Genomic DNA, 26,434 nt, shown 5'->3' with positions numbered 1-26,434 from the left:
TGGGCCTCCTTCAAAGCCCCATACCCAGAGAGTTGTCATTATTTGACCTGTCTAGTAATTCCCTGGAAGACCCCACTCACAAGACTGTTTTTGTGTGATCTGACTTAGAGTTCACCCAGCAAAAATAACTTTTTCCCTAGGGGCATTTGTAAAAAAAAAAAAAAAAAAAAAAAGGCAATTGTTTAGCCCCATGGCTGCTTGAGGCAGTAGATTACAATTGGGTTAAACAATAGGGTAACCAAAAAGCTTAAAAGGGAAAGCTGGGAATGAGATTCCCATAGGGGTCAGTGAAAAGCTGAGACATTCTCCTGGGGATCTAGGAGGCCATGCACATGCATAAGGCTGTGAGCAGCCTTCCTAAGCATGTCCAGCGCATGTGCTTATGAAAGACCTGAGAAAATTCTGAGTTCGCAGCTCTAACTGACCTTAAGGCTCTCCACTAGCAGGAAGTGAAGGCTAAGGCAGAGTTGTCAATTGCCTGGCTGAGTGTGAAAGCATGCTTCCTACCTCAACATGTACACACAGCCCCTCAATAAACTGGGAGACCTATTGGTTCCAGGCACCTAAGGAAATCTCTGTCCAGTCATTAGCTGACCACTAAGCTAACTCAGTAGAAACTTCAGGGGCCACAGACAACAAAGAATTAGTACAGAAAAGTCACTAAGCAAGCAAACAACAACAATAAGCCCTGGGAATGTGGGAGAATCTCATGTCCAAAGTTGCCACATTACATTGTTTAAAATGTCCAGTTTTCAACAAAAATTATGTGACATGCAAAGAAACATAAAGTATGGCACGTACACAGAAGAAAAAGCAATCAATAGAAACTGTCCCTAGACTTGCTAGACACAAACTTTACCTATTTTAAATATGTTCAAAGAACTAAAGAAAACCATGTCTAAAGAGCTGAAAAAAAGTATGAGAATGGTGTTTCAATAAAGACATAGAAATTATACATACAAACCAAATAGAAATTTAGAGATTTAAAATTACAGTAACTGAAATAAAAAATTCACAAAAGGGCTCTCCAGCAGATTTGGGCAGATGGAATAAGAATCAATGAACTTGAAGATGGTCAATTGAGATTATCCAATTTTAGGAACACAAAGAAAAAAGAATGTAGAAAAATAAAGAGTTCTGGAGCCCAATGGTATACCAGCTTACAATATATACATAATCAGAGTCCCCATAGGAGAGAAGATAGAGAAAAAAACAGAAGGAATATTGGAAAAAAAACTGGAAGTCCCTAGTTCAGAGAAGGGACTGCAATGATAGCTTGAAAGTTTGGATTTTATTGCTGGCAACACATACTTTTAGTTTTCCTTGAAGTGGCAGGCTTGTTTTGTTCATGTTTCAGAAAATGCCAAATACCCAAGGCTGAATAACCATCATTTGTCTGTTATTCTTTTGAGTAAAAATCATAATCCATGAAAACAGTGGCTAATTCAGCTTGCAACTTAATCATGCAGAAGCTTGTCCTCGAGATGTTCATCATCTGAGGAAATCCAGCAGAGGTGCTCTGTGTATATTTCCCATTTTATTACATGGGGTATTAAAAGGGCTACTGAGTTATCAAGATTTAATAAAATTACCGCATTTTTACTGATGCATCAACGGTATTATTAAGTAAAACTTTTTGTTTGTTGTTTTTAACTGTGGCTGTATGGAAGTGCAGAATTCTGTGGCAACTAATATGGTTCGGGACCACTACCATGATTCATGCTAAGCCACCAACAGACTTACCCTTCATTACTTTTTATCATTAGTGTACATGTCAACACAGTGAAAAGGGCAAATAATGTTTGAATTTTTTTTTAATTTTTATTTTAAGTTCTGGGGTACATGTGCAGGATGTGCAGGTTTGTTACATAGGTAATGTGTGCCATGGTGGTTTTCTGCACCTATCAGTCCATCACTTAGATATGCCTAGCATGCATTAGCTATTTTTCCTAATGCTCTACCCCTTACACTGCTCCCCCGCAACCACTGTCCACCGACAGGCCCCAGTGTGTGTTTTTCCCCTCCCTGTGTCCATGTGTTCTCATTTTTTTTGGCTCCCGCTTATAAGTGAGAACATGTGGTTTTTGGTTTTCTGGTCCTGCATTAGTTTGCTGAGGATAATGGCTTCCAGCTCCATCCATGTCCCTGCAAAGGACATGATCTTGTTCCTTTTTATGGCTGCATCGTGTCCCATGGTGTATATGTACCACATTTACTTTATCCAGTCTATCATTGATGGGCATTTGGGTTGATTCCATGTCTTTGCTATTGTGAGTGGTGCTGCAATGAACATATACGTGCATATATCTTTGTAATAGAATGATTTATATTCCTTTGGGTTTGTATCTAGTAATGGGATTGCTGGGTATGTTTGAGTATTTTTAGGATAACATTTTTGACCCTGAGGATCCCTAAAAGGGTGTTAGGGACTTCCAGAAGTCCAAGGAACACAGTTTGAGAATCATTGATTTAAGCTGTTCACCAAGGGAAGCCTGGATACACTGTCACAGCAGAACAGCTAGCTATTGTACCCTGGAAGATGGGCATTAGCATGGAGAGGTCACTGCTTTGCTTGGTTTGTTCATTTGTGTATCCTCTTAGGCTGATGATATAACCTCTGTGGTTTTTCTTATTTGCAAAGGGGAAAGAAGATCTGTGTGTCTGGGCTCCACTTCCAGAGATTCTGATTCAATGCTTAATACATGGGCCTATGTAATTTAATTTTGGGCAGGAGGAGGCTGGTTCCATCAATTCTGGAAGAGCTAATCCTAAAAGTTCTTCAGGATTCAGCCAACTTAGCATGATTTTGTGCTTTGGGAACAAGGGTTAAAAATATGAGTAAGAAATAAGCAGGACAAGAATCCACAGGACTAGTAACCCTATCAAAGAGGAATATGAAGACAAGAGGTTGGGGAACAGAATGAAACAAGTAGAAAAGGAAGACATAAACGAACGATTTATTTTTTTCTAGCTACCAGCACAATATACCCATCAAAATGATATACTTTTCAGTCCCTACATTTCAATCATCATGATCTTCTTCATCCTCATTCTCATCCTCATCCTACCCTAAGGGTCACATGCATTATTTCATACATCTACCTATTGACCATTAAGGTGGGTGATTCCACCAGCAAAAATAAAAATAAAATCAGTAATCTCGTGTGGCCTGAAAAATGGATAATCCTTTATTCCTGCACTGAGGTCATTTCCCTGCTCCCAACAATATTAAAATTGCTGAAACTCAAACAGCAACTCGACCAGGTGTCCTGAAGGCAGGGTTCATAGAAGAAGAAGCTGAAGTATTGGCTAGAGATAAGATTTGGAATTCTCAGCCAGGCGCGTTGGCTCATGCCTGTAATCCCAGCACTTTGGGAGGCTGAGGCAGGTGGATCACTTGAGATCAGGAGTTTGAGACCAGCCTAGGCAACATATTGAAACCCCACCTTTACGAAAAAAATACAAAAATTAGCCAGGTGTGGTGGCACATGCCTGTAATCCCAGCTACTTGGGAGGCTGAGGCAGGAAAGTCACTTGAACCTGGGGGCGGAGGTTGCAGTGAGCTGAGATTGTACCACTGCACTCCAACCTTGGTGACAGAGTGAGGCTCCAACTAAAAAAAAAAAAAAAAAAAAAGATTTGGAATTATCTCTGGAATTTAGATACTATAGAACCACTATCTTGCACCACAGGCATTCCATTTTATTATGCATTCCACTTTCCAGTGAAAGAAAACAAAATCTGGAAACACGAGGTCTGTAGTGTCTTCACCCCTTCAGCCAGGAATGCAGGGGGAGGGAGGCCTCTGAAGCTCCCCCTCCTGTGGCTGTGAATGTTTTGAGCCTTCCCTCCCACTGCAGCAGGGAGGGGGAAGAGGGGTCCACTCAATAAATAATCACACAATGACATCCGTGTCCTTTCCTTGGCGATAGCACCAGGTGAAGGTCATCATATTTTCTTAAGCCAAGTGTCTGTATTTTATTAGCTGCCTAACAACTGCTATCAATAATCATATTAATAACTGACAGAATAGGAAAGACTGATCTTTCCCAAGCCCCAAAGCTATGTTTGTCCTAGAGATGGAAGAATTCTCTGAATTTCTTGATCATATTTTCTATAAGTAACTTGATACCTTTCAAAACAATGAGGAGATTCCTCATACATTTACCAATTTATTCAGTTATTTATTCAACAGATTGATTGAACCACACACCTAAAGAGCCAAAAGGGACCTCAGAGCTGTGTCTCTCCCAGGCCACTTCTCACCCACCTGCCTTCTTCCCCGGGGTTCTGCTCTCTATCACCAGGGCGGACCCCTGAGGCTGCAACACCCCAGCTCCCATGACTGCTGGCTTCTTGCTATGTTTGACCAAAGAGAGACAGTAGATTGGGGGATGGGAAGGAAAGAAGGAAGAAACCATCTCTTTCATAGTTCCAGGTCCCATGGGACAGCCTACCAGAGGTCCAGTTTCTGCTCTGTGGCCTGTGACCTGGAACTGGGAGTCTTGCCTCCTCCCTTTGTCTCTGCTGCCCAGGAGATAGTGGCTCTGGGTGACCTCACTGTTCCCTGTTGGCTCAATCATCTGTGCAACCCTGCACTAAATGCTTCAAAATCGTTTTTGTCTTCCTGATTAGACCCTAAGAGATACAGGAATTGGAACTATCTTACAGATGTTGGAACTGAGGCCCAGAGAAGATGTGACATGTCTTAAGTTATACGGCCAAGAAAATGATAGGAAATGTCTACCATGTATAAAGCATTGTGTTAGCCACTATGTGGATGATAAAGATGTGAAGTTCCTGGCTCTTTTCTCAGGAGCCTCCCATCCAGTAAGGGAAATGACGTTGTCTATACAAACAGCTATAATACAGGACAGTGTGTGCCAGGCACCATTAACAAGCGTGCCAGTTATAAGGATTCAGGTGTTGGGGGCGTGCAAGATAATGAAGGGAGGTTTCCTGGGGAGCTCAACAGCTGAAGCAGACCAGGAAATACAGGGTGGGATTTTGGCAGGAAAGATGGTGTGTGCCTGTGGCTGGTGGAGGGGTGATCATTCCAGGCAGAAGGAATAGCCTAAATGTGGAAGGAGGCAGGAAAGCTTCAGGCCCTCCCAGGAAACAATAAACCATTTTTAATTTGGAACCTGGGGAAGTGGTAGGCGGGAAGGTAGGGTAACTGCGTTGTTCACTGTTTAAACAGGACACTTCAGAGAATGAAAAGGGACTCTCTAAATACACCAAAGCAACAGGCAGAGACTGGGGCCATGCTAAGGAAATTGAGGCTGGCCCAGGTGGATCAGGAGATATGGTCACCTGCCAAGAGGTGGCTGAGCCCAGATCATGGAAGGTTTTCCATCCCATACTAAGGGGTTTAGACCTCAGGTTCCAGTTCACTGGGAAGCAAATAAAATAGTCATGTAGGAAGGGATGGAAAATAATTCTGTAAGACGCTAACTGCATTTTATACCACAGACCGGGGACGAGGAGCAAATGCTCTTACTCTCCGTATCTGATGTGACCTGTGGCCCCCGAATGAGCAGGAACAGCCCGTTCTCCCATGTGTCCTGCTGGACCTACAACTATACATGCTTAGCACACTGCATGGGACTTGAGAAGAGAAACAAGAAATTAGTAGAAGACTTGGTTCCTTCCCCAGGGATGAGACTTTTGGTATTAAACAGGGAGCAGTACACAATTCGCAAAATCTAGCGTCATTGAATTCCAAAAGGCACAGCCGAGGCAGCCAGCGCTTCTGGTGGTTAGGACAGGAGAGGTCACGGTGGCCTGGACCTTCAGGAAACGAAGCCAGGAGCACAGAACTCAAGCCCCGCAGGGAAGAATGACATTTTGGCTGCGTGGAAAGAGGGGAGGGCATTCCTGGCAGATGCACCAGAGCTGGAATGATCAGGTCATGTGTAAGGGATAATAAAGCAATGAGCTGACGTGGGATTCTCAGGAGGTAGGGCCAGGGCAGAGGCCCCTGAAGAACTGGGACAGTGGGTGGGGAGGAGCTCCCGTGTGGAGGGTGCGGAGTTCTGTCCAGGGGCACTGTGTGTGTGTGTGACCTGCAGGGGAAAGTTTACTTTTCCTCTTCACCCAAGAGCAATTCGAAGCCGATTGCAGAGGCAGTTGGCAAAGTCAGTACTGCATAGCGGTTAAGGGACAGACTTAGCAGCGAGTGTGCCTGGGTTCACATGCTGGCCCATCTGCTCGGCAGCGTTGGACAAGCCACTTGACAGCTCTGGACAATAGCTGAACCTACATCAACCCGGTGACGTGAGGATTAAGGGAGTTAACTCCTATAAAGTGCTGAAAGCAAAGCCTGGCACACAGTACGACTAAATCAATAGTTCTCAGCCCTGGCTGAATGTTCAAATGACTTGGAGCACTTTGTAAAAATACCAAGGCCAGAGGATTTTAGGGCGGGGAGACTACTGCTCATTCTACAAAGGTAGATACATGTCATGACACCTTTGTCCAAACCTGTAGAACGGACACCAAGAGTGAACCCTCATGTAAACTATGGACTTGGGGTGATGATGTGTCAGTGTGGATTCATGGATTGTAACAAATGTACCGTGCCGGACAGAGGGTATGTGGGAACTATCTGTGTCTTATGCTCAATTTTGCTGTGACCCCAAAACTGCTCTAAAATTAAAGTCTATTTAAAAAGAAAAAAAGGGGCTGGGAGCAGTGGCTCAGGCCTGTAGTCCCAGCACTTTGGGAGGCCAAGGCAGGTGGATCATGATGTCAGGAGTTCAAGACCAGCCTGGCCAACATGGTGAAACCCCATCTCTACTAAAAATACAAAAATTAGCTGAGCGTGGTGGCATGCACCTGTAATCCCAGCTACTTGGGTGGCTGAGGAAGAAGAATCGCTTGAACCTGGGAGGTGGAGGTTGCAGTGAGCTGAGACTGCTCCATTGTACTCCAGCCTGGGCGACAGGAAGAGACTCTGTCTCATAAAAAGAAAAAAGGCAAAAAAGGCCGGGTGCAGTGGCTCACACCTGTAATCCCAGCACTTTGGGAGGCCAAGGCGGGTGGATCACCTGAGGTCAAGAGTTTGACACCAGCCTGGCCAACATGGTGAAACCTCATCTATACTAAAAATACAAAAATTAGCCAGGCGTAGTTGTGCATGCCTGTAATCCCAGCTACTTGGGAGGCTGAGGCATGAGAATCGCTTGAACCTCGGAGGCAGAGGTTGCAGTGAGCTGAGATTGCACCATTGCACTCCAGCCTGGGCAACAGAGCAAAAACTCCATCTCAAAAAAAAATAAATAAAAATAATCAAAGGAAAAAAATACCAGTGCCAGGGCCCCACCTCTTCCCGCAACTATAACAACAACAACAAAAAACACAATTAAGCAGCATAATGGGGTGAAACCTTCACCATCAAGTTTTTTTTAAAGGCTTCTAGGCTATTCCTTTGGGCAGCCAGCGCTCAGAAGCACTGAACTAAATAAATGGACATGGACTCTTGTACGATAGTGAGCACGTCAGAGAACGGCAGGTTCGTGGTAGAGTCAGGATCTTTTCCTGGGGATGCGTGGGGAGCGGTTTCCTGGCTCCCACTTGGTGCAGAAGCTCTGCACTTTTGACAGCTTTCTGAGCCTCTGGAAGCAACACAGACCCACCAGAGATTCTTTGAACAAGCAATGGGCAAACTGATTTCAGAAAGGAAAAAAATCCTATGGCATTACTACCACCACGCTTAGTTAATAGATGACTGACCCTTCTTATTAAAAGAAAACTCAAAGTTATCCAGAAGCAATTTCCACCCGCAGCATCTAATAGGTCACCAAGCAAGCATAAAGTCCCAGAAGTCTTAAGGAGCATTGTGACAATATACCAAAACGATCTTAAGTTTAAACTGTAAATCTATTCTCTGAAAGTACCGTCGTCTTGGGAGCAGGACTAAGATGAATGCTCCATTAGACAAGCCATGGTGGGCAGCCCCAGGTCTCAGCAGCACAAACATCCCTGGCCACAGAGGCCCAGAGCTCTGCTAATTCATCAAACACCCAGCACGCCCCAAGTCAAACTGTGGATGTCCCTATCCAAACCTGCTTCTTGTCTCCAGAAAACTGCAATTCCATTCTACCAACTGCTCAGGCCGAAAATCGTGGAGTCCATCTTTCACTCCCCTTTCACATCCAGCATCCAGTCCAACAGCAGCTCCTGTCAGACACACTCAGAACCTGGCCGCTTCCTCCCACCTTCTGCAGGACCGTCCTGGGTGGAGGCACCACCGTCTCATCTAATTACAGCGATCATTGCTTGCAGGTCCCCATCTGTGCCGAGTCTTCTCCAGAGGATACATTCACATCACTGAGATGAGAGTCATCCTTTTACACTTAGCCAGAAAATGTCATCACATCTCTGTTCAGAAACCCTCTTGTGTGTCTCCATCTCACTCCAAATCAAATCCAAAGTCATGACCATGTGCCATGGCCTACAAGCAATGAGCCGACGTGGGAGTCACAGAAGGTTAAGAGAACCTGCCTTCCCCAGGTGATAACCACATCACTGTGGGGAAAAGAAAGAGAGATCAGCCTGTTACTGTGTCTATATAGAAGGAAGTAGACATAAGAGACTCCATTTAGTTCTGTATTTGAGATGCTGTTAATCTGTGACCCTACCCCCAACCTTGTCCTTGCAAGAGACATGTGCTGTGGTGACTTAAGGTTAAAAGGATTTTGGGCGGTGCAGAATGTGCTTTGTTAAACAAGTGCCTAAAGGCTGCTTATGGTTAAAGGTCATCACCATTCTCTTTAATCTAGAGAAAAAGAAAAACATTTGTCTCCTGCCCGTCCCTGGGCGATGGAACATCTCCAGGTAAAACCCTTTGTGTGCTTTGTTTACTGAGTAAGGAGAAAACCGCCTTTAGGAATAAGGTGGGGCTTGCTGGAGCAATACTGCTAAAAGGTTTATGGAGATGTTCGCATATGCATCTCAAGGCACAGCATTTTCTTTTAAACTTATTGATGTTACAAGGATTTTTTGTTCATATGTCTTACTGCTGATTTCCTCCCTACAGTGATCCTATTGTCCAGTCACTCCCTTATCTTTTTGATGGTAAAGATAATTATCAATAAATACTAAGGGAACTCAGAGGCCGGGGCCGGTGTGGGTCCTCTGTAAGCACAGCACCGGTCCTCTGGGCCCCGCTTTTCCTTCTCTACACTTTGTCTCTGTGTCTTATTCCTTTTCTCAAGTCTTTCGTCCCACCTAACGAGAAGCACCCACAGGTGTGGAGGGGCAGGCCACCCCTTCACATCACCTCCCTCTCTGCCCTTGCACCCCTGTGCTCAGAGCCCCTCACAAGAGAGACCTTCCCACTGTCATGCACCTTCCCTCCCTCGTGCTGCTTTATCTTTTTTCACCTGACCCATTACATAGTTCCTGGTGTGTTAAAAGTCTGGCTGCTCTTGATATCCCTTTCCCATGAGATCAGGGACTCCAGTATTCGCTGCTGTATCCTTAGGGTCTAGAACAATCCCCGGCATATAGTAGGCCCTCCATGAATCCTTATTTTTGAATGAAGTCCTTATGATCACTCCTTTTTGAATTATATTCCAGGATGCATCTTAATAGAGTTTGTTTGGGAGGGTGGCACTGGTAGGATGAGATGCAGTCATTAACATAATGGACTCGGGGGCCCTGGGAAACAGAATTTTGGTGTTCTAACCCTAGCTTTGTTCCTAACCCATTGTGTTACTTTGGATGGGTCCTGTGATCTCTCTGGGCCTTGGGTGACCTATAGGGTGTAAGCAGTGGACTAGACCAATTGGATTTGACCAATTAAAACAATTTTTTAGGGGTGGGATATAAGCATCAATACTTTTTTAAAGTTCCCCAGAGGTAATGTATAGCCAGGAGTGGGCTAAGCCTAAGCCTTACAGCAGGGTTTCTGTTGTGTTAAAAATGCACACGAATCACTTGGAATGTCATTAAAATGCAGGCTCTGATTGGCTGGGTCTGGAGAGGGAGCTGGGATTTTGCCATTCTAACAAGCTCCCAGGGGATGCTGATGCTGGTGGTCCAAGACCAGGCTCTGAGCGGCAACATCTTGAAGTCACTTCCAGCTTGGTGACTCCAATGTTCCCATTAAGGGTAAAGGTCCCCTTATTAAATTCTCAGGAAAACATCAGCTGTCACTCCAGTAGCTGCTCAATTTGAGCTGAGTTCCCTACTCAATGACTGGCAAGCTGCCCCTGCATGCCCTGTGTGGATGTTAAGAGTTGGTTTTCCTTCTTAAAAAACGAATTGCTGGACCCAGAAAGGGGGAATGAGCAAAACCAGGTCTGAGAATTTCTCTCCCAAAAGCAGGCTCAGAGACCTGTGGTCAGGGAAGAAACCTGTCACAAGTCAGTGGCTTCCCTTCGTCTGCCGTTCTGTTGTCAGGGCCTCGGTGCTGGCTGTGTCCTGTGTCCCTCTCTGTCTCCTTGATCTGACCATCTCATGATGCCTCTGCCTGGCTGCCACCTCCTGGTGCCCACTGGTGAGCAGAGGCAGCCACTGGCAGGCAGACGGGCAAGCAGGGCGCCCTGCACAGGGCCAAGGGAGCAGCCTCATTAGGGCTGTCAAGGAGCAGCTCCAACAGGAGAAGAATCTCCATCCGGCTGCCGCAGCAGCCGCCGCAGGGAACGGGAAGTGACAAGGACAGAAAGGGAGCAGTCACACCCTGCAGTTCAAATGGTGACCAGAGCTGCTGACAACAGGGCCTTCTCCTACAGCAGCTGCGGGAGGCCTGTTAGATTATTCTGTTCACCCAGTCCCCTAAGGATTCAGCAGCAGAGCCTCTGACCACCAAGAAGCCACAGTTCATTCAAATCATTTCCCCCAGTTCAGATGGCTGTACGTGGAATGGCTCTTTTGCCTGCTGCCCTTGAGGCAAGACTCAGTGAAGAACAGAACCCCTGGATGCGTTGTGTTAATTCCTCCCACAAATCTTTTGTTTGTTTGTTTGTTTTTGAGACAGGGTCTCATTTTGTCACCCAGACTAGAGTACAGTGGTGTGATCATGGCTCACTGCAGCCTCAATCCCCCAGGCCCAACCAGTTCTCCCACCTCAGCCTCCCAAGAAACTGGGACCTCAGGTGCATGCCACCACCACAAGCTAATTAAAAAAAAAAAAATTTGGCCGGGTGCAGTGGCTCATGCCTGTAATCCCAGCACTTTGAGAGGCCGAGGCGGGTGGATCACTTGAGGTCAGGAGTTTGAGACCAGGCTGAGCAACATGGTGAAACCCCGTCTCTACTAAAATACAAAAAAAAAAATTAGCCAGGTGTGGTGGTGGGCACCTGTAATCCCAGCTACTCAGGAGGCTGAGGCAGGAGAATTGCTTGAACCTGGGAGGCGGAGGTTGCAGTGAGCCGAGATTGTGCCACTGCATTCCAGCCTGGGTGACAGAGTGAGACTCTGACTCAAAAGAAAGAAAAACAAAAACAAAGAATGGCTGTGTCTAACAATACACAGGAGATCTCAGGGCAGAAAGAACGAACATTTACTTAGCATTTGTTAAGTACCAGCACTGTTCAAAAAGTTTCCTTATGTGTATTATCTCATTTAATCTTCACCCAACCCTGCAAAGTAAATACTGCAATCATTCCCATTTTACAGATACGGAAATGGTGGCAGACAGAGGTTAAGCAACCTGCCCAAGTAAGAGATGAGGCCAAGAATTGGACCTGGGTAGTCTGGCTTGAGAGCCGAGTATCTATTTATGATACTTAGTGTGTCTACTTATGCTCTCACAGAGTGCTGCAAATCTCTGATTCTGAACCAGTGGGTCCCTGTCCACCCCCACTGGCCTTGTCTTAGTCTGGCCCTGTATATAGCCAGGAACCTTCCATATTTGGAGCTGTGCTAGCTACTGAATTATGTCCCCCACAAGTCATATGTTGAAGCCCTAACCTGCAATGTGATGGTATTTGGAGACAGGCCTTTGGGAGGTGATATGGTTTAGATGAGGTCTCAAGGGTGGGGCCCTCATGACAGGATTAGTGCCCTTAGAAGAAGAGACACCAGAGAGCTTGCACTCTCTCTGTTTCTCTCTGTCCCATGTGAGAACATAGTGAGAAGGCAGCTTCTGCAAACTAGGAAGAGGGCCCTTACCAGAACCTAACCATGCTGGCACCTCAATCTTGGACTTCCAGCCTCCAGGACGGTGAGAAAGAAACTTCTGTTGTTTAGGCCACCCACACTATGGTATTTTGGTAGGGTAGCTCAAGCTGACTATGACAGGCAGGGTCTGAGGGACCATCCCAGGGCTTAACCCCTCTCACAGGCCATGCCCATTCTCACCCATTCTCAGGTTCACCTGGGGCCCAGGTGTGGGGTGTGGCCTGAAGTGAGTCCTGCACGCAGCTCCTCTCCCATGTGAGGGGGACTCTGCTGAGGTGTAGCCTGATGTCTCATGGAATGTACTGAGACTGGCCCAGCATTGTGAGATTCAGAAAAAAGTGAATGGGAGCATGTGCTTCGGAGAAGACAAAGCAGGAATTCCAGGTGATGGAGCCTGGAGGCAGACAGGGAGGGGCGTGAGGTCCAAGTCACACAGTGGTTCATGGAGAACTCAGGAGGCAGGGGCAGGAGAGGCTCCCAGGCACGACCTGGTAGAGGCAGGGAGGCCTTGGGGCTGTCATGAGAGGCCCTCAGCTGAGTGCATGAGGAGGTGAAATAGGCTGGGCTGGTCAGGACAGAGACTTAACGCTGCCAAACTGAACCCCTTTCTCAGTCCTGCCCTCTCCCTACAGAGTGGGGGCAAAGCCCTTCCCAGGACTCACAGGGCCTGATTAGTTTCAGCTCTGCCCATAACTAGCCATCTCCTCTTGTCAGGTAATTTCTTTATGAGCTTTACCTTAGAGGGAGTTGGTCAACTGTTCCCCAGCACTAACACATCACGATTTCTACATGAGAGAGACACCGCATCTTTTCAATCTTTCCAGACGTGTCTGCCTCTAATTCTGTGATTACAAGGTAGGGCTGACTCCAAGAACTCCCCTAATGTGCCTGGTCTGCTCAGTTCTCAGAAGGTGTCAATGGAGTGACAGTTTCAGAACGTGACAGTTTTCAGTGACAGTACTTTCGGAACGTGTCCAACTTCTAGAGATTGGTGCACCTTTCCCTGACTGTCCCAAAGTCTTGGGAGGGGCTCTTGGATCAACCTATCACCTGTCACCTGACTAGCATGATTTGCCCTGAGGAGTCCACACCATGGTGGGAGCAGCCACCCAAGTCCCATCCCCAGTTAAAGGTGAGTGAGTGTCCCAGAACCTGGCCTATAACCATTCACTCTTCTGAGACACTTACCTACTAAAGTCACCGCCAGAATGTGATGACAAGCCGTGGATTCTCAGAAGGGACCTATCACCCGGGGACTAACTGGGAGTTCCTCGTCAGACCCTCGGAACTCATTCAAGCAGGGCTCCAGGCATGGTCTGAGTCATGGCCCTGATGCGTGCCTGCTGAATTCATTCAGGGAGAATGCCACGGGAACCCGCCTCAGCCCTGTGTTGGGAACACAGACGCCTTCCAGGTGTCGGAAAGTTCTACCAGTCATCCTTAAGACTTGTTAGACCTACTTAAGCTCACAGGAACATGAAGTTCACAAAACGCTTTCCAACCTTGGATGAAATGCATTTTCCATCTTAGCATGAAATAAAAATTCAGTCATCTTTATTTCTACCTGATGATTCCTTGAACAATCAGTTAACTACATTTTTTTTACCCTCCAAAAGAGAAATAGCAGAGGGGAAAAATGCTGCCTTGCTTACCTCCAAACTCTCCTATTTTAATGTGTTCCAAAATTATAGTTTGAGGTGGGGAGCATGTTTAAAGCACCTAAAATAGCTATTATTTATTGAATATTCAAAATTCTTTGCATGTGTTGATTTAATCCCCACAACAACCCTATTAGGCAGGTGCTATTATTATTCCCATTTTACAGATGAGAAAACTGAGACAAAGAAAAGTTAAATAATTTGCCCAGGATGATACAGCTTACAGATCTGGGATTTAAACCCAGATCTTGGGACCCTGGCTGTCAATAGTGGAAAAGATTGTCTCTTCTTTGTAAGTGAAATTGATGGTGACAATTCTATTAGCAGGTTGTGTGTTCTGAGGTGTTTCTTCCAGCAATGGGGATTTTTTTTTTTTTTTTTTGAGATGGAGTCTCGCTTTGTTGCCCATGCTGGAGTGCAGTGTCATGCTCTCTGCTCAGCGCAACCTCCGCCTCCCGGGTTCAAGTGATTCTCATGCCTCAGCCTCCCGAGTAGCTGGGATTACAGGCTCACGCCACCATGCTTCGCTAATTTTTGTATTTTTAGTAGAGACAGGGTTTCACCATATTGCCCAGGCTGGTCTTGAACTCCTGACCTCAAGAGATCTGCCTGCCTTGGCCTCCCAAAGTGCTGGGATTACAGGCGTGAGTCACCACGTCTGGCCCCAGTGGGGGTGTCTTTAAGTGATTCACCTATACTCACTTGCTGGTTTCATTCATGAACAACAACTCATGTTTTTCAGATGTCTGGCAAACGGTTTAGGTTTCCTTGGGTGATTATGTACAGAAAGAGGCTGATGGCCCTCCCCAGGGCACAGATGACAAGCACCTACAAAGAGCTCTCAAACCAGAGTATCTTGAGGAAGGTAACACCGTACCCCATGGCTCCTAGGGTCTGTCTGTCTGCCTGGACATGAGAAATAAATGAGAATGCCGACACATTACTGAAGTCACAGAGTCCACGTTCTAAAAACAATCCACTCTGTGAGGTGCAACGGTTAATAGCATGTTAGAGTTCCAGTGGAAAAGAAAATGAAAAACTATCCAAACAGGGTTGCAAGCATGAAACATGTAACAAAAACAGCTTAAAACCTTGTGTCTGGGTGACCACTCTCTGGTTCAATACCCATTTCTGAAATTTCAGTGTCTGTTTCCTCCACTGGACTGTGAGTGGGATCATAGAGAACTTTGCTTCCTCTTACTTGGCACTGGATTCTAGAGCATATTAAGTGCTCTTAATGTTTGTTGGATAAATGAATGGTTAAGAATAGACCAAGCGTGGTGGCTCATGCCTGTAATCCCAGCACTTTGGGAGGCCGAGGCAGGCAGATCACCTGAGGTCAGGAGTTCAAGACCAGCCTGGCCAACATGGTGAAACCCCATCTCTACTAAAAATACAAAAATTAGCCAGGCGTGGTGGCATGTGCCTGTAACCCCAGCTACTTGGATGGCTGAGGCAGCAGAATTGCTTGAACCTGGGAGGTGGAGGTTGCAGTGAGCCCAGATCTTGCCACTGTACTCCAGCCTGGGCAACAGTGCGAGACTCCATCTCAAAAACAAAGGATAAAAAAATTATAGGCAAGGGGCAGTCATAGATGGTTTTTTTGAGAAGGATAAAGATACATGCAAATAGATGATTTAAAAGATCAGTTAAATTTTCCACAGATAGAAGATGCAGATTACAAAATCTGGCTACAAATTCCACTCATGTGAGTATGCACACCTTGTTGCAATGTGACTTTGCCACTACTCTTCAAAAGTAGAGTCTATTTTTCTTAAATGTGGGTTGGCCTGTGACTTGCTTTGGCCAAGAGAATGTGAGAGAAATGATATTGGGTGGAACTCATGAGGCCCTGCAGCTCCATGACCTTGGAATGCTGCCCTGAGACCGCCCTGTAAGGAAACCAGTGCCGTCCTCCTGGGGGATGAGAGCCCATGTGGAGGAGAGCAAGGCAGCCCAGCCAACAGCAGTGTCCACTGCCGGGCCTGTCAGGGAAACCACACTGGACCTTCCAGCCCAACCAATCCTTAAATGCACTTGAGTGGCATAAATGAGCATGAGAAAGCCAGGGAAAACCAGCAGAGAACCAGCCCGCCAGCCCACAGACCCATGAGAACTAAGAAACTGCTGCTCTACGAGAGCCTACCAGTTTTGTGGTAGTTTGCTAAAGTTGCTCAACCTCGGTGCTCCAGACATCTTAGGTCAGAGAATTCTGACTGTGGGGGTTGCCCTGCGTACTGTCCAATGTTCAACAGCAGGTTTGGCCTCCTCCCACCAGATGCAGTAGCACCCCACCCCCTCCTGTCAGCACAATCCAAATGTTTCCAGACATTACCAAATGTCCCCTGGGGGAAAAACACAAGTGACCCAGGAGACCTTATTGATTTCCCCTTCAAATCCTTGAATAATCAATCGTGAATTTGGGGCAGAGTTGAAAAAAATGTTTTTGCCCCTTGGTCCCTAGACATCTCCCACTGGGTGGTCTGGATGAACTCAGCTGGTGTGTCTGGAACCAACACTGCATTCTCAGATAAACCTGGCCAGTGCTTATGTCCAGGTAGGCAAAAAGCCCTGCCTCTTTTTACAGGATTGCTCAGCTACCCCATGTATTAGCTTCCTAGGGCTGTGTAACAAACTACCACAAACTGGATGGCAAAAAGCAACAGAAATTTATTCTTTCACAGTTCTTGTGTCCAAAAAGTCTAAAATCAAGTTGTCGTCAAGCCACGGTCCCTCGAAGGTTCCAGGGAAGACTCTTCTCTTGCTCCTTCCTAGCCTTTGGTGGCTGCTGGCAATTTTTGGCCTGTCTCGGCTTGCCGTTGCATCACCCCAATCTCTGTCTCTGTCCTCCCACCGCCATTTTTTTCTCTGTGTGTGTTTCTGTGGCTCTGTTTTCCCTTTTTAAAAGTATACCAGTCATTGAATTAGGATCCACCCTGTCAGAGGTGTTTGAACCAGAGTGACTCCATCTTGAATAGGGGCTGGGTAAACTAAGGCTGAGACCTACTGGGCTGCATTCCCAGGAGGTTAGGCATTCTTAGTCACAGGATGAGACAGGAGGTCAGCATAAGATACAGGTCACAAAGACCCTGCTGATAGATCAGGATGCAGTGAAGAAGTAGCCGAAGCCCACGAAAACCAAGATGGCAATGAAAGTGACCTCTGGTCGTCCACACGGCTCATGTGCTAATTATAATGTGTTAGATGCCAAAAGACACTCCCACCAGCACCATGACAGTTTACCAATGCCATGGCAACATTTAGAAGTTACCCTATAGAATCTAAAAAATAGGAGGGACCCTCAGTTCCAGGAAATTTCTGCCCTTTTCCCAGAAAACACATAAATTATACAATTCTTGTTTAGCATGTAATCAATAAATAAGTATACTCAGGCGAGCAGCCTACACCGCTGCTCTGCCATTCTTTTACTTTCTTAATAAACTTGCTCCAAATTCTTTCTTGTGTGAGGTTCAAGAACCCTCTCTTGGGGTCTGAATTGGAACCCCTTTTCCGTAATAATCCAACAATCTAATCCAATATGAACTCCTTCACTAATTATACCTGCAGAAATCCTACTTCTAAACAACGTCGCGTTCTGAGGCTCCAGGCAGACATGGATTTGGGGGACACTATTCAACCCTGTATACACTCCATGAGCTGATTGGCTTGTGGTGACTGTGCCGTTCTCCTGGTCATTGTCCCTGCCCGGTGCTCTATGGACCTGTCCCCAGCCCGGCTGATGCCAGGGCAGAGTTGATGAGAGAGCAGAGGGGCTGCTTTGTCCCGCTTTAGCCTAGGCAGGGGCGGAGCTTTGCTGCTCCTGGTGCGTCCTCTGCCCCCTTCCCCTTCCTTCCACCTCCCTCCTGCTGGCTCTCAGCACAGCCATGTGATTGCAACCATCAAAGGAGTCCTCCCTGCTGAGGAGGGGGTATATCTAAGTGCGGGTTCCTGGACAGATTTTTATCTGTTGCTTTGCTGCCTTTCTTTACACTGTGTTCATAAGAGACCACAATTTCCCATTTGTATACACATCGTTGCAATTTGCTTTCATTATGAGGTAGAAGACATCTATTTGCATTTTCCTCCCCACGCCCCAACTCCTACATCTTTTGGAAAAAAAAAAAAATTCTATTTCAAGCTACAGTGCATACCATAATGTGATTATTGATGTTTCTCTCCCTGGGAATGCCTTCTTGGCTTTCCATTTCTCTTCCCTGCCAAGCACAATTGACCCATGGTAATGTAAAGGTTGCAACAGCAATGATAAATCTCTTCCCCGCCATCTCACTTGCCTGAAGTGCACTGGTTCATGAGATGAGGACGGCATGAGGAAGAGAATGCAGGGAAGATAGAGAAAATCAAAAGGTTCATAAATACAACCGCAGGGCTCTTAGCCTCCAAGCAGAACTGCAGATTAGATTTGTTAAACCAAAAAAGCCCTTGGGAAACACAGAAACAAGAGCTTTCAAATATCTAAAAACTCAGATTTAATGACCCAAAGACCAAATGTAGGTGAAGAAAAGTACTTTTCTTTGGGCTATGAGCTAATCCAGTGGTTGACGGTATATAGCAGGAAATTTTGAGACTACTATTATAACTAACAACTAACTTTTAATCTTTGAAAGGCATTTGCACAAAATACCATTCATTTTCCTCACCAGCATTTAACATACTGGTATAAATCAAATCACTTTACAGATGAATGCTTAGGACGTAGAGAGTGTCTCATTTTCAGCAAAACACTGGAATCACCTGGTATTCCGATTTAGTTGGTCAAGAGCGAAGCCCAAGCATCAGTGGGTTTCAAAGGCTCCCAAGGTGATACTAATGGGCAGCTAGAATTCAGAACTACCAGTATAAAAAGTCAGAACTTTCCATGATCATTAGTGCCCAGCATACTTACTGCTAAGCAGCAAAATGTGACCACATCTATTATAGGGCTCTACCAACATTTCTTGCATTACAACTGAATACTTTTCCTAGTAGATGGGCTATTTTTCAAAATGGCAGCCCAGGAGCTTGGAAAGAGTGGATTCTATTGTGTCAAATCTTCCATTTTTATGGAAAGCCACTGCCCTGCTGGATCTCAGAGCAGGCAATGGTGATTCCCTGAACCTTCCACAGGGCAAGTTCCCTCCCCAAGTTTCTCCTCCTGCTTTGTATACCTCCTGCTTTGACTTGCCCACCTGCCTCTGGGGATTCCTCATGGGCTCCTTATTCCTCCATTCCTTTATACCCTCATCCTGTATATGCAACATAAAACAGTAACAGCAAATCTCAAATCTTAACACATGTCAAGCTTCTCTTCTGGCTAAAATGTGGGTATAATATTTTGGTTTACTGTGAAACTAAAATTAATCAGGAAATATGTGTTGAGTGCTCAGAGAAAAATAAGCAAGGGTGGGAAACATACAAAGAATTTCAGTGTGTAGATCTTCAAGGATCTTACCAGGGTAGGCAAACTATAGCCCACAGGCCAAATCTGGTCCCTCACCTGTTTTTGTAAATAAAGTTTTATTGGTACACAACTATGTTTTTTTTTTAAAGCATATTATCTATGACAGACCTGAATAGTTGTGGCCTATTTTTGCATCTGGCCTGCAAAGGCTAAAATACTTACTATCTGGCCCCTTTTAGAAAAATGTTTGCTAACATCGATCTAGATAAACCAACCACAAAAACAATAGAGAAAGAGAGAGACATAGATAGATGTCCCCATCTATCCTTTTAACAAATATTTATGTTGCAGGCACTGTGCCAGGCTGTAGGGGATGTTTGTGTGAATCAGAGAGGGCTCCTGCCCCCGTGAGGCCCATAGTCTACTGAACTTGTCATCAATCCTGAGCAATGAATAACCACCAAAAGGGAGGTCTGTGCAACAAGATCAAAGGAGAAGAGAATGTTTGAGGCTGGACAAACCCATGGGTAACTAGAATCTCACCTGTGAACCTTACAGGTGGTTTCTAAGCTGAATGGGATAAAGACGAGGAAGGGGAGACCTCGACAAGGTTGGAATGAAGAAGTGGGAAAGTCCAGGTCATGGTCAAGGGCCAGCAAATGCCAATCTGGCTGTCTCCCTAGTATACTGGAGTGGTAAGGGGAAGAGTGGCTTTCTTTGTTCACCACTGATCGTCGAAACCAGAGTTGACGTTTTGTAAGGGTGTGGACAGTGTTTGTGTTATTTACCTCCATCTCTAGCGTTAAGCAAAATGCTTGGCATATGTAAGTGCCTGAAGAATGTTATCTAAAGAATTAAAGAATAGATGAGTAATGGGTATCTTAAATGTTAGGCTAGATATGCTGTAAATCAGATAAGCATTTCAACTGTGGTAAAATGATCTCTGATGTTTATTATTTATTTACATATTTACTTATTTTTGTGACAGGATTTCACTCTGTTACCCAAGCTGGAGTGCAGTGGTGCAATCATAGCTCACTGCAGCCTCAAACTCCTGGGCTCAGGCAATTCTTCCACACTGGCCTCTCAAGTAACTGGGACTACAGGCATGAGCCACCATGCCCAGCTAATTTTTCAATTTTTTTGTAGAGATGAAGTCTCACTATGTTGCCCAGGCTTGTCTCAAACTCCTGGCCTCAAGCAATCCACCTGCCTCACCCTCCCAAAGTGCTGAGATTGCAGGCATGAGCCACCACCATGCTCAGCCTGTTACTTTAAACAAAGGACTAGATGGGAGATAAGAAAGCTTTTGTGTTCATGAACAACTCCTCTACAATGAGACTTCTACAAGCATTACATTCTTTAACTCTCTCTGTCATCCTTTTGTTTTATAGATGATGAAATTGAGTTTCAGAGAGGTTAAGCAACTGGCCAAGGTCATACAGCAAGAAAATGGCAGATCTGGAACTCAACAAGTCTTTTTTTAAATCTCAGACTCAAGGCTATCAGCACACTCCCATGCCTACCAGTCATTTTCATACCATGCTTTGAAGAACCCTCAGGCTCCTCAGAGCCCCATAATGGCACTGTGACCAATTTAGTAGCATTGAGGATCAAAAGCACAGACGCCCTACCCAGCTTCACCCAGAGCAGTTCTCATTTTCTCTCCTTTACTTATTGAGTTTCCTGGTTTTATCCAAACAAAAGTTCTTGGAGGAACAAAAAAAATTCGAAATCACTGTACTGGACCATACTACTTCCTAAAATAAAGCCAGGGGATATGGTTTCTAGCCTGAACTCCACCACCAAGGTGCAGTGGGATCATAGCCACTTCTCCTTCTTCCTACCCATGGAAGTTTGGACAATGCTGAGATCCTATCACACTTTCTTCACTTTCCAGAGAGATCAAGATGAAATGAAAAAGCTTATTTAATGGATGGCAATGGCTGGATCACCTTGAATAAAATTCTAGATAAAGCTTAACTCCATTGACAGCAGCAAATTAGGGGAGTATAATTAGTTACTGAGCAGAGCTCAGGACATCGTCATTGCTGGGTGCTTTGGTTGATGCCTGCCAATAGCATCTAAAATTAGGACTCTAGAAGCAAATATGAGCCAATCTTTTGGCCTTACCTCATAGTAACCAGCACATGACAGAATATAGGGATATTAGTAAACAGCCCATAGGGGTATAGCCACTTACCAAGAGAGATGTAACACATGAATATACTGATTCTCGAAGAATTCATAGTTGGAAACAATGCCACTCCCATCAATGGCCTGACCATTCTTATACCAAGTTACCTCTGGCTTGGGCTGACCTGACAATAAAGAAAGAAAAATATCCTTATTAGTTTAGGTATTTTTAGGAAAAAAAAAACCATAAAGCTATGAACAAGGATGGACAGTAAGCAACAGGGATGAGGCTGATGGATTACATTAGGTGAGGAATTGAAAAGGCTTCTTCTTGCTGATACAAATAAACACATAATTCAGCAGACACTATTGAGCATGTTATGTACCTAAGATGGTGCTGTGCTGATGGGTGGGATACAAAATGAAAAATGCTACCCCTAATCTCAACATACTATTAAGAAAAATTTTCCAATACTTGGAAATAAGGCAAAGATATGAATAGTATCTTTTCTCAATGTCATATGAAGACAAAGGCCCATCCAAGCGTGATCTTGGGTCGTATACTTTGTTTCACTCAATAACTACTGATTTAAAGTGAAGTTATATGTTAATTTGTAGGTTTTTGTCCAATAGAAATGCATATAATTTCCATCTAGGAGAAAAGATAACCCTATAAGCTATTGTTTATTGCTCTGTAGGACATTAACCAGTGCTACACCTAACCCAGCAGTTTTACCCCGACATTCCTTTATTAAATTGCCTATACATACCTAGCTCCTCAAACTTTAATAGTTTCTGGTTTCTTCTCTAATTAATGAGTTGAATAAAATCTTTAAAATGTGTATTTCATATTTGCATGGGAATCACTTTACCTTTTTGAAAATTATACTTTAATAGTGCTCAAAGTTAGTGCATTAGTTATGGCACAAAAGAGAGGAGAACAAAGTAGATTTGCAAATGCCACTTTCTTCCTGAGGATGAAGAGTTTGGAATGTAGGCTTCCCAGACTGACGCTGTGCGTATGTTACTGATATCATCACAGAAATTGACCTACACTTTCTCCCTTAGAAGAGATTCATCCTTCCCTGGTGTTCAATAATGGGATGTGATGTTAATGGGCTAATCTGGTAAAACCTCCAGGAATTTCATCCACCCCTTGGGATTTTTCCCTCTTGTTACAGAGCAGGAAGGTTTCTATTGTGTTCCAAAGAGCTTTCTCATTAGCCTTCATGTCACTGAAAATATGTCAAAATATGCCATATGCACAGGAAGGAAAGCCTGGTATTTGGAAACAATACGCCATTCTTAATCTGTCTTAGGAGCGTTATTTCTGCCTTATTTATTGCATGATTTTTGGCGAGCAACTCCAGAGACCACTAAGATGAGAACCCCATGTTCTGGCCGGTCATGGTGGCTCACGCCTGTAATCCCAGCACTTTGGAAGGCCGAGGCAGGTGGGTGAATCACTTAAGTCTAGGCGTTTAAGACCAGTCTGGGCCACATGGCAAAACCTCATCTCTAGAAAAAATACAAAAGTTATTTGGGTGTGGTGGTGTGCACCTATAGTCTCAGCTACCTGGGAGGCTAAGACAGGAGGATGATCCGAGCCTATGTGGTCGAGGCTGCAGTGAGCCATAATCATGATTGTGCCACTGCACTCCAGCCTGGACAACAGAGTGAGACCTTGTCTCAAAAAAAAAAAAAGAAAGAAAGAAAGAAAAGAAATAAAGGAACTCCATAGAAAGAGGAAAGACAAAAGAAGTACAGAGGGAAGAAAAAGTTCGTTAGACCCATACCTGCACCATGAGCAGGACCTGAAAACGCTGAGTCTCCCTCCCTCCCTCCCTCCCTCCCTGTGTCTCCCAGCTAGGCTGCCGCTGTGCTCATGCCATGAATGTGCTTTTTTGGCAACTGTGGATTTTTCCTCCTTGCCTTCTCCTTCAGGTAAACGCCTAAGTAGTGACCCCGGGGCTTGGAATAGATAGACCTGCATGCAAGGATAAATCCTCCAGCAGCTGCATGGCTGAGCCTCTTACAGGCATTTGCCTATAAAAAGACACTGAAAAATGGGCTTCCCTGAAAAACCATCAAGGGATTTCTGATCATAATTCATTTCTGCCTGTTCTTGTCAACCCTGTGTCCTCCTTTAAGACTGTTTCATCACACTTCTTTATAGGAAGCAGTTAATTCCTCCTTTTTGTGGGTATGTGGCTGTTTTGAAGAAAATATATAAAATGTTCATGAGCTGGGCCTGGGAACTCTTGGATTCCAGTTTTTCATTCAGGCTGATGAGGGCTGATTGATTTCCCCCAGTTTCCTAATGGCTGACTGTTTTTTTCCCCTGTGCAGTATAGATCTGAACAATCGGCCAGAAATGAGACTTACATAGGGAAGTGGTATCTGGTATCTTGTGGGTGGTTCTCTTTTCTCCTGCCACTTGCTGGAAACCTCACCTGAAAGTCCTCCCCTTGTTTTTGGAACCTACTGTGGGTCATATATTGAGAGCCATCTCCTAAACATTTCAGAAGTATCTGGGTGAGGGGACCACAGCCAAGTTCAGGGGGTGTCCAAACACACGAGGGCTGTGCTCTGAAGACTCAAGGTCAGCTTGCACCGTTCTGTCTGTCTGAATGACGACGGACCATCACGGAGACAGAAGCCTGGGCTTGGAGCGGCTGAGCGCACAGTTCTACACTGCAGCTCCAGGCTGAAATCGAGGTTTTATGACGACTTGTGCTAGCGAAAGGCAGCCGTTTCTGAGGCTCACCCCTCTCCTCTCTGGACTTAGAAAAATGGGATCAGAGACCAACCTGGCCAACATAGTGAAACCCCATTCTACTAAAAATACAAAAATGAGCTGGGCATGGTGGTGTGCATCTGGAATCCCAGCCACTTGGGAGGCTGAGGCACGAGAATCACTTGAACCTGGGAGGTGGAGCTTGCAGTGAGCTGAGATTGTGCCAGCCTGGGCAACAGAGCAAGAGAGACCCTATCTCAAAAAAAAAAAAAAAGAGCAAGGGGAGAAGAGTTTTCTGTCTGCCCTGAAGAAACACCACTGGCGCCTTCATGTTTTCAAGGGTAGAGACATAATCCAAAAAAGAAAATAGAACCACCCATGAGGTACAAGATATCACTTCCCTACCCAATTGTTTTAGTTTATGTTCTTTTAATGATAAATCCTTTTACCATTGGGAGTACCCATACTTGATCAATTCTGAGTTCTTTATTCACCAATCCAGGGGGAATCCCAGTCCCCTGCTTTTTCTCCATTGGTCACCCATTGCCTCCGTTTTAAGATTTTCACTTCTTATTAGCATCCCTGAAGAAGGCGTACAGAGGAGAGACTAATTTAGCCAGTTTTAAGATATCAGTTAGGGCCAGGCGCGGTGGTTCATGCCTGTAATTCCAGCACTTTGAGAGGCCAAGGCAGGCAGATCATGAGGTCAAGAGATCGAGACCATCCTGGCCAACATGGTGAAACCCCCCCCCTGCCATCTCTATTAAAAGTATAAAAATTAGCCAGGCGAGCTGGACGCAGTGGCTCACGCCTGTAATCCCAGCAGGTCAGGAGTTCGAGACCAGCATGGTGAAACCCCATCTCTACTAAAATACAAAAATTAGCCGGGTGTAGTGGCGGGTGCCTGTAATCTCAGCTACTTGGGAGGCTGAGGTGGGAGAATTGCTTGAAACCAAGAGGCAGAGGTTGCAGTGAGCCGAGATCGTGCCATTGCACTCCAGCCTGGCAATACAGCAAGACTCCGTCTCAAAAAAATAAATAAAAATAAAAAAATTAGCCAGGTGCAGTGGCGTGTGCCTATATTCCCAGCTACTCAGGAGGTTGAGGCAGGAGAATAGCTTGAACCCGGGAGGCAGGGGTGGCAGTGAGCCGAGATCACACCACTGCACTCCAGCCTGGGTGACAGAGAGAGACTCCATCTCAAAAAAAAAAAAAAAAAAAAAAAAAAAAATCAATTAAAGAATAACAGAAGAGTTCCATCAATTTACCGAAAAGAAGTGATTCATGCCATTCCTCTGTGCTCCATGAATTTAAACTATGGCTAAGGACACCCAAGAAAGAAAGAAAATTAAGAGTGGATTATCTGAAAAAAATAACCAGTGTGAGAGTTGCCTAACCCAGAACCACAAGGTGAAGTAAAGATCACTAAATCATGTCCAGGAAGTCACTCAAAGAAATCTTTTAGAAACAAATCATAGAGGATGGAATTGCTTCATTGATTACACAGAAAAAAAAACTTCCAAGGTAATTTTCCCAAATGATGTTTTAGTAATGCTTTTGTGAGCCAAGAAACCTGGTATGCAGGGAGATTTTAGGGGGTGATGAGCCAGTCTAGAGATGGTTACCAGATATTATGCAGCGAAGCACAGCGTCTGACTTCTCAGGAACCTTCTGGGAAAGCAATGTAGATAAAAAACACAGCGGGGGCCTCTGGGGCCCTTCGGAGTCTGTCATCCTTTCATGCCGCATGAATCTGAAAAAAAAAGTCCCAGACATCACCATTTGTTCTGGGATTTCTCTGGCCTTCTTAGGAATTCCAGAAACCACAGGGTGCCGCCCTGGCAGCTCACTGCATGCTGGCAGGTGGGCAGACTGAAGGTCTTTGGGCAGCCTTTCCAGGCCGTGGTGCTGCTGGTAGGTGGGCTGGATCCTTCTGTATTTTGGGGATGTCCTGTGCATTATAGGACATTTAGCCGCATCCCTGGCCTCTACCCACCAGATGCCAATAGCACCCCCACCCCTCCATGTGTGACAATCAAAATGTCTGCAGACACTGCAGGGGGATCGGGGGGTGCCCTGATTGAGAACCACGAATCCTATTGTCCTAGGCAGATCCCAGGACAGCCAGAGCTCCAGTGGAGAGGGAAGCATCCCATGAGGCTATGGTTAGTGCCACCTCCTCTCATTCCTCTTCCTTTCTCTTCTTAAAGTGTCTACATACTATGCTCAGAAAAGCGTGTATATGTCTTTGCCTCCAAAAAACATGTCGGTTGTGTTGAAATGATGTCCAGGGAGGAGATATTTTGAAATTAGGATATGACTGCTCCTTCTGAGCACCAGGTGGGTGCCCTAGGGGAAGGCAGGCACTAAACACTT

General features: G+C 45.3%; 2 protein-coding genes across 2 annotated transcripts in view; one reads left to right on the top strand and one right to left on the bottom strand.

Annotated features, from left to right (window-relative positions):
* Positions 1 to 25,792, bottom strand: part of ALPK2 (alpha kinase 2) — a 131,647-nt gene extending 105,855 nt beyond the window's left edge. Inside the window, exons 1-2 of the mRNA XM_055297851.2 lie at positions 25,684 to 25,792; positions 21,389 to 21,506 (exon numbers count right to left, since the gene is read on the bottom strand). Of these exons, the coding sequence (XP_055153826.2) occupies positions 21,389 to 21,506; positions 25,684 to 25,792 (227 nt within the window). The remainder of the gene's footprint in view (positions 1 to 21,388; positions 21,507 to 25,683) is intronic.
* Positions 1 to 26,434, top strand: part of MALT1 (MALT1 paracaspase) — a 212,314-nt gene that overhangs the window by 52,635 nt on the left and 133,245 nt on the right. The gene's annotated exons all lie outside the window — the stretch shown is intronic.

This window comes from Symphalangus syndactylus, chromosome 1 (assembly GCF_028878055.3).
Source record: "Symphalangus syndactylus isolate Jambi chromosome 1, NHGRI_mSymSyn1-v2.1_pri, whole genome shotgun sequence".
In the NCBI taxonomy this organism is placed as follows: Eukaryota; Metazoa; Chordata; class Mammalia; order Primates; family Hylobatidae; genus Symphalangus; species Symphalangus syndactylus.
This window is presented reverse-complemented; position numbering and strand designations above follow the sequence as displayed.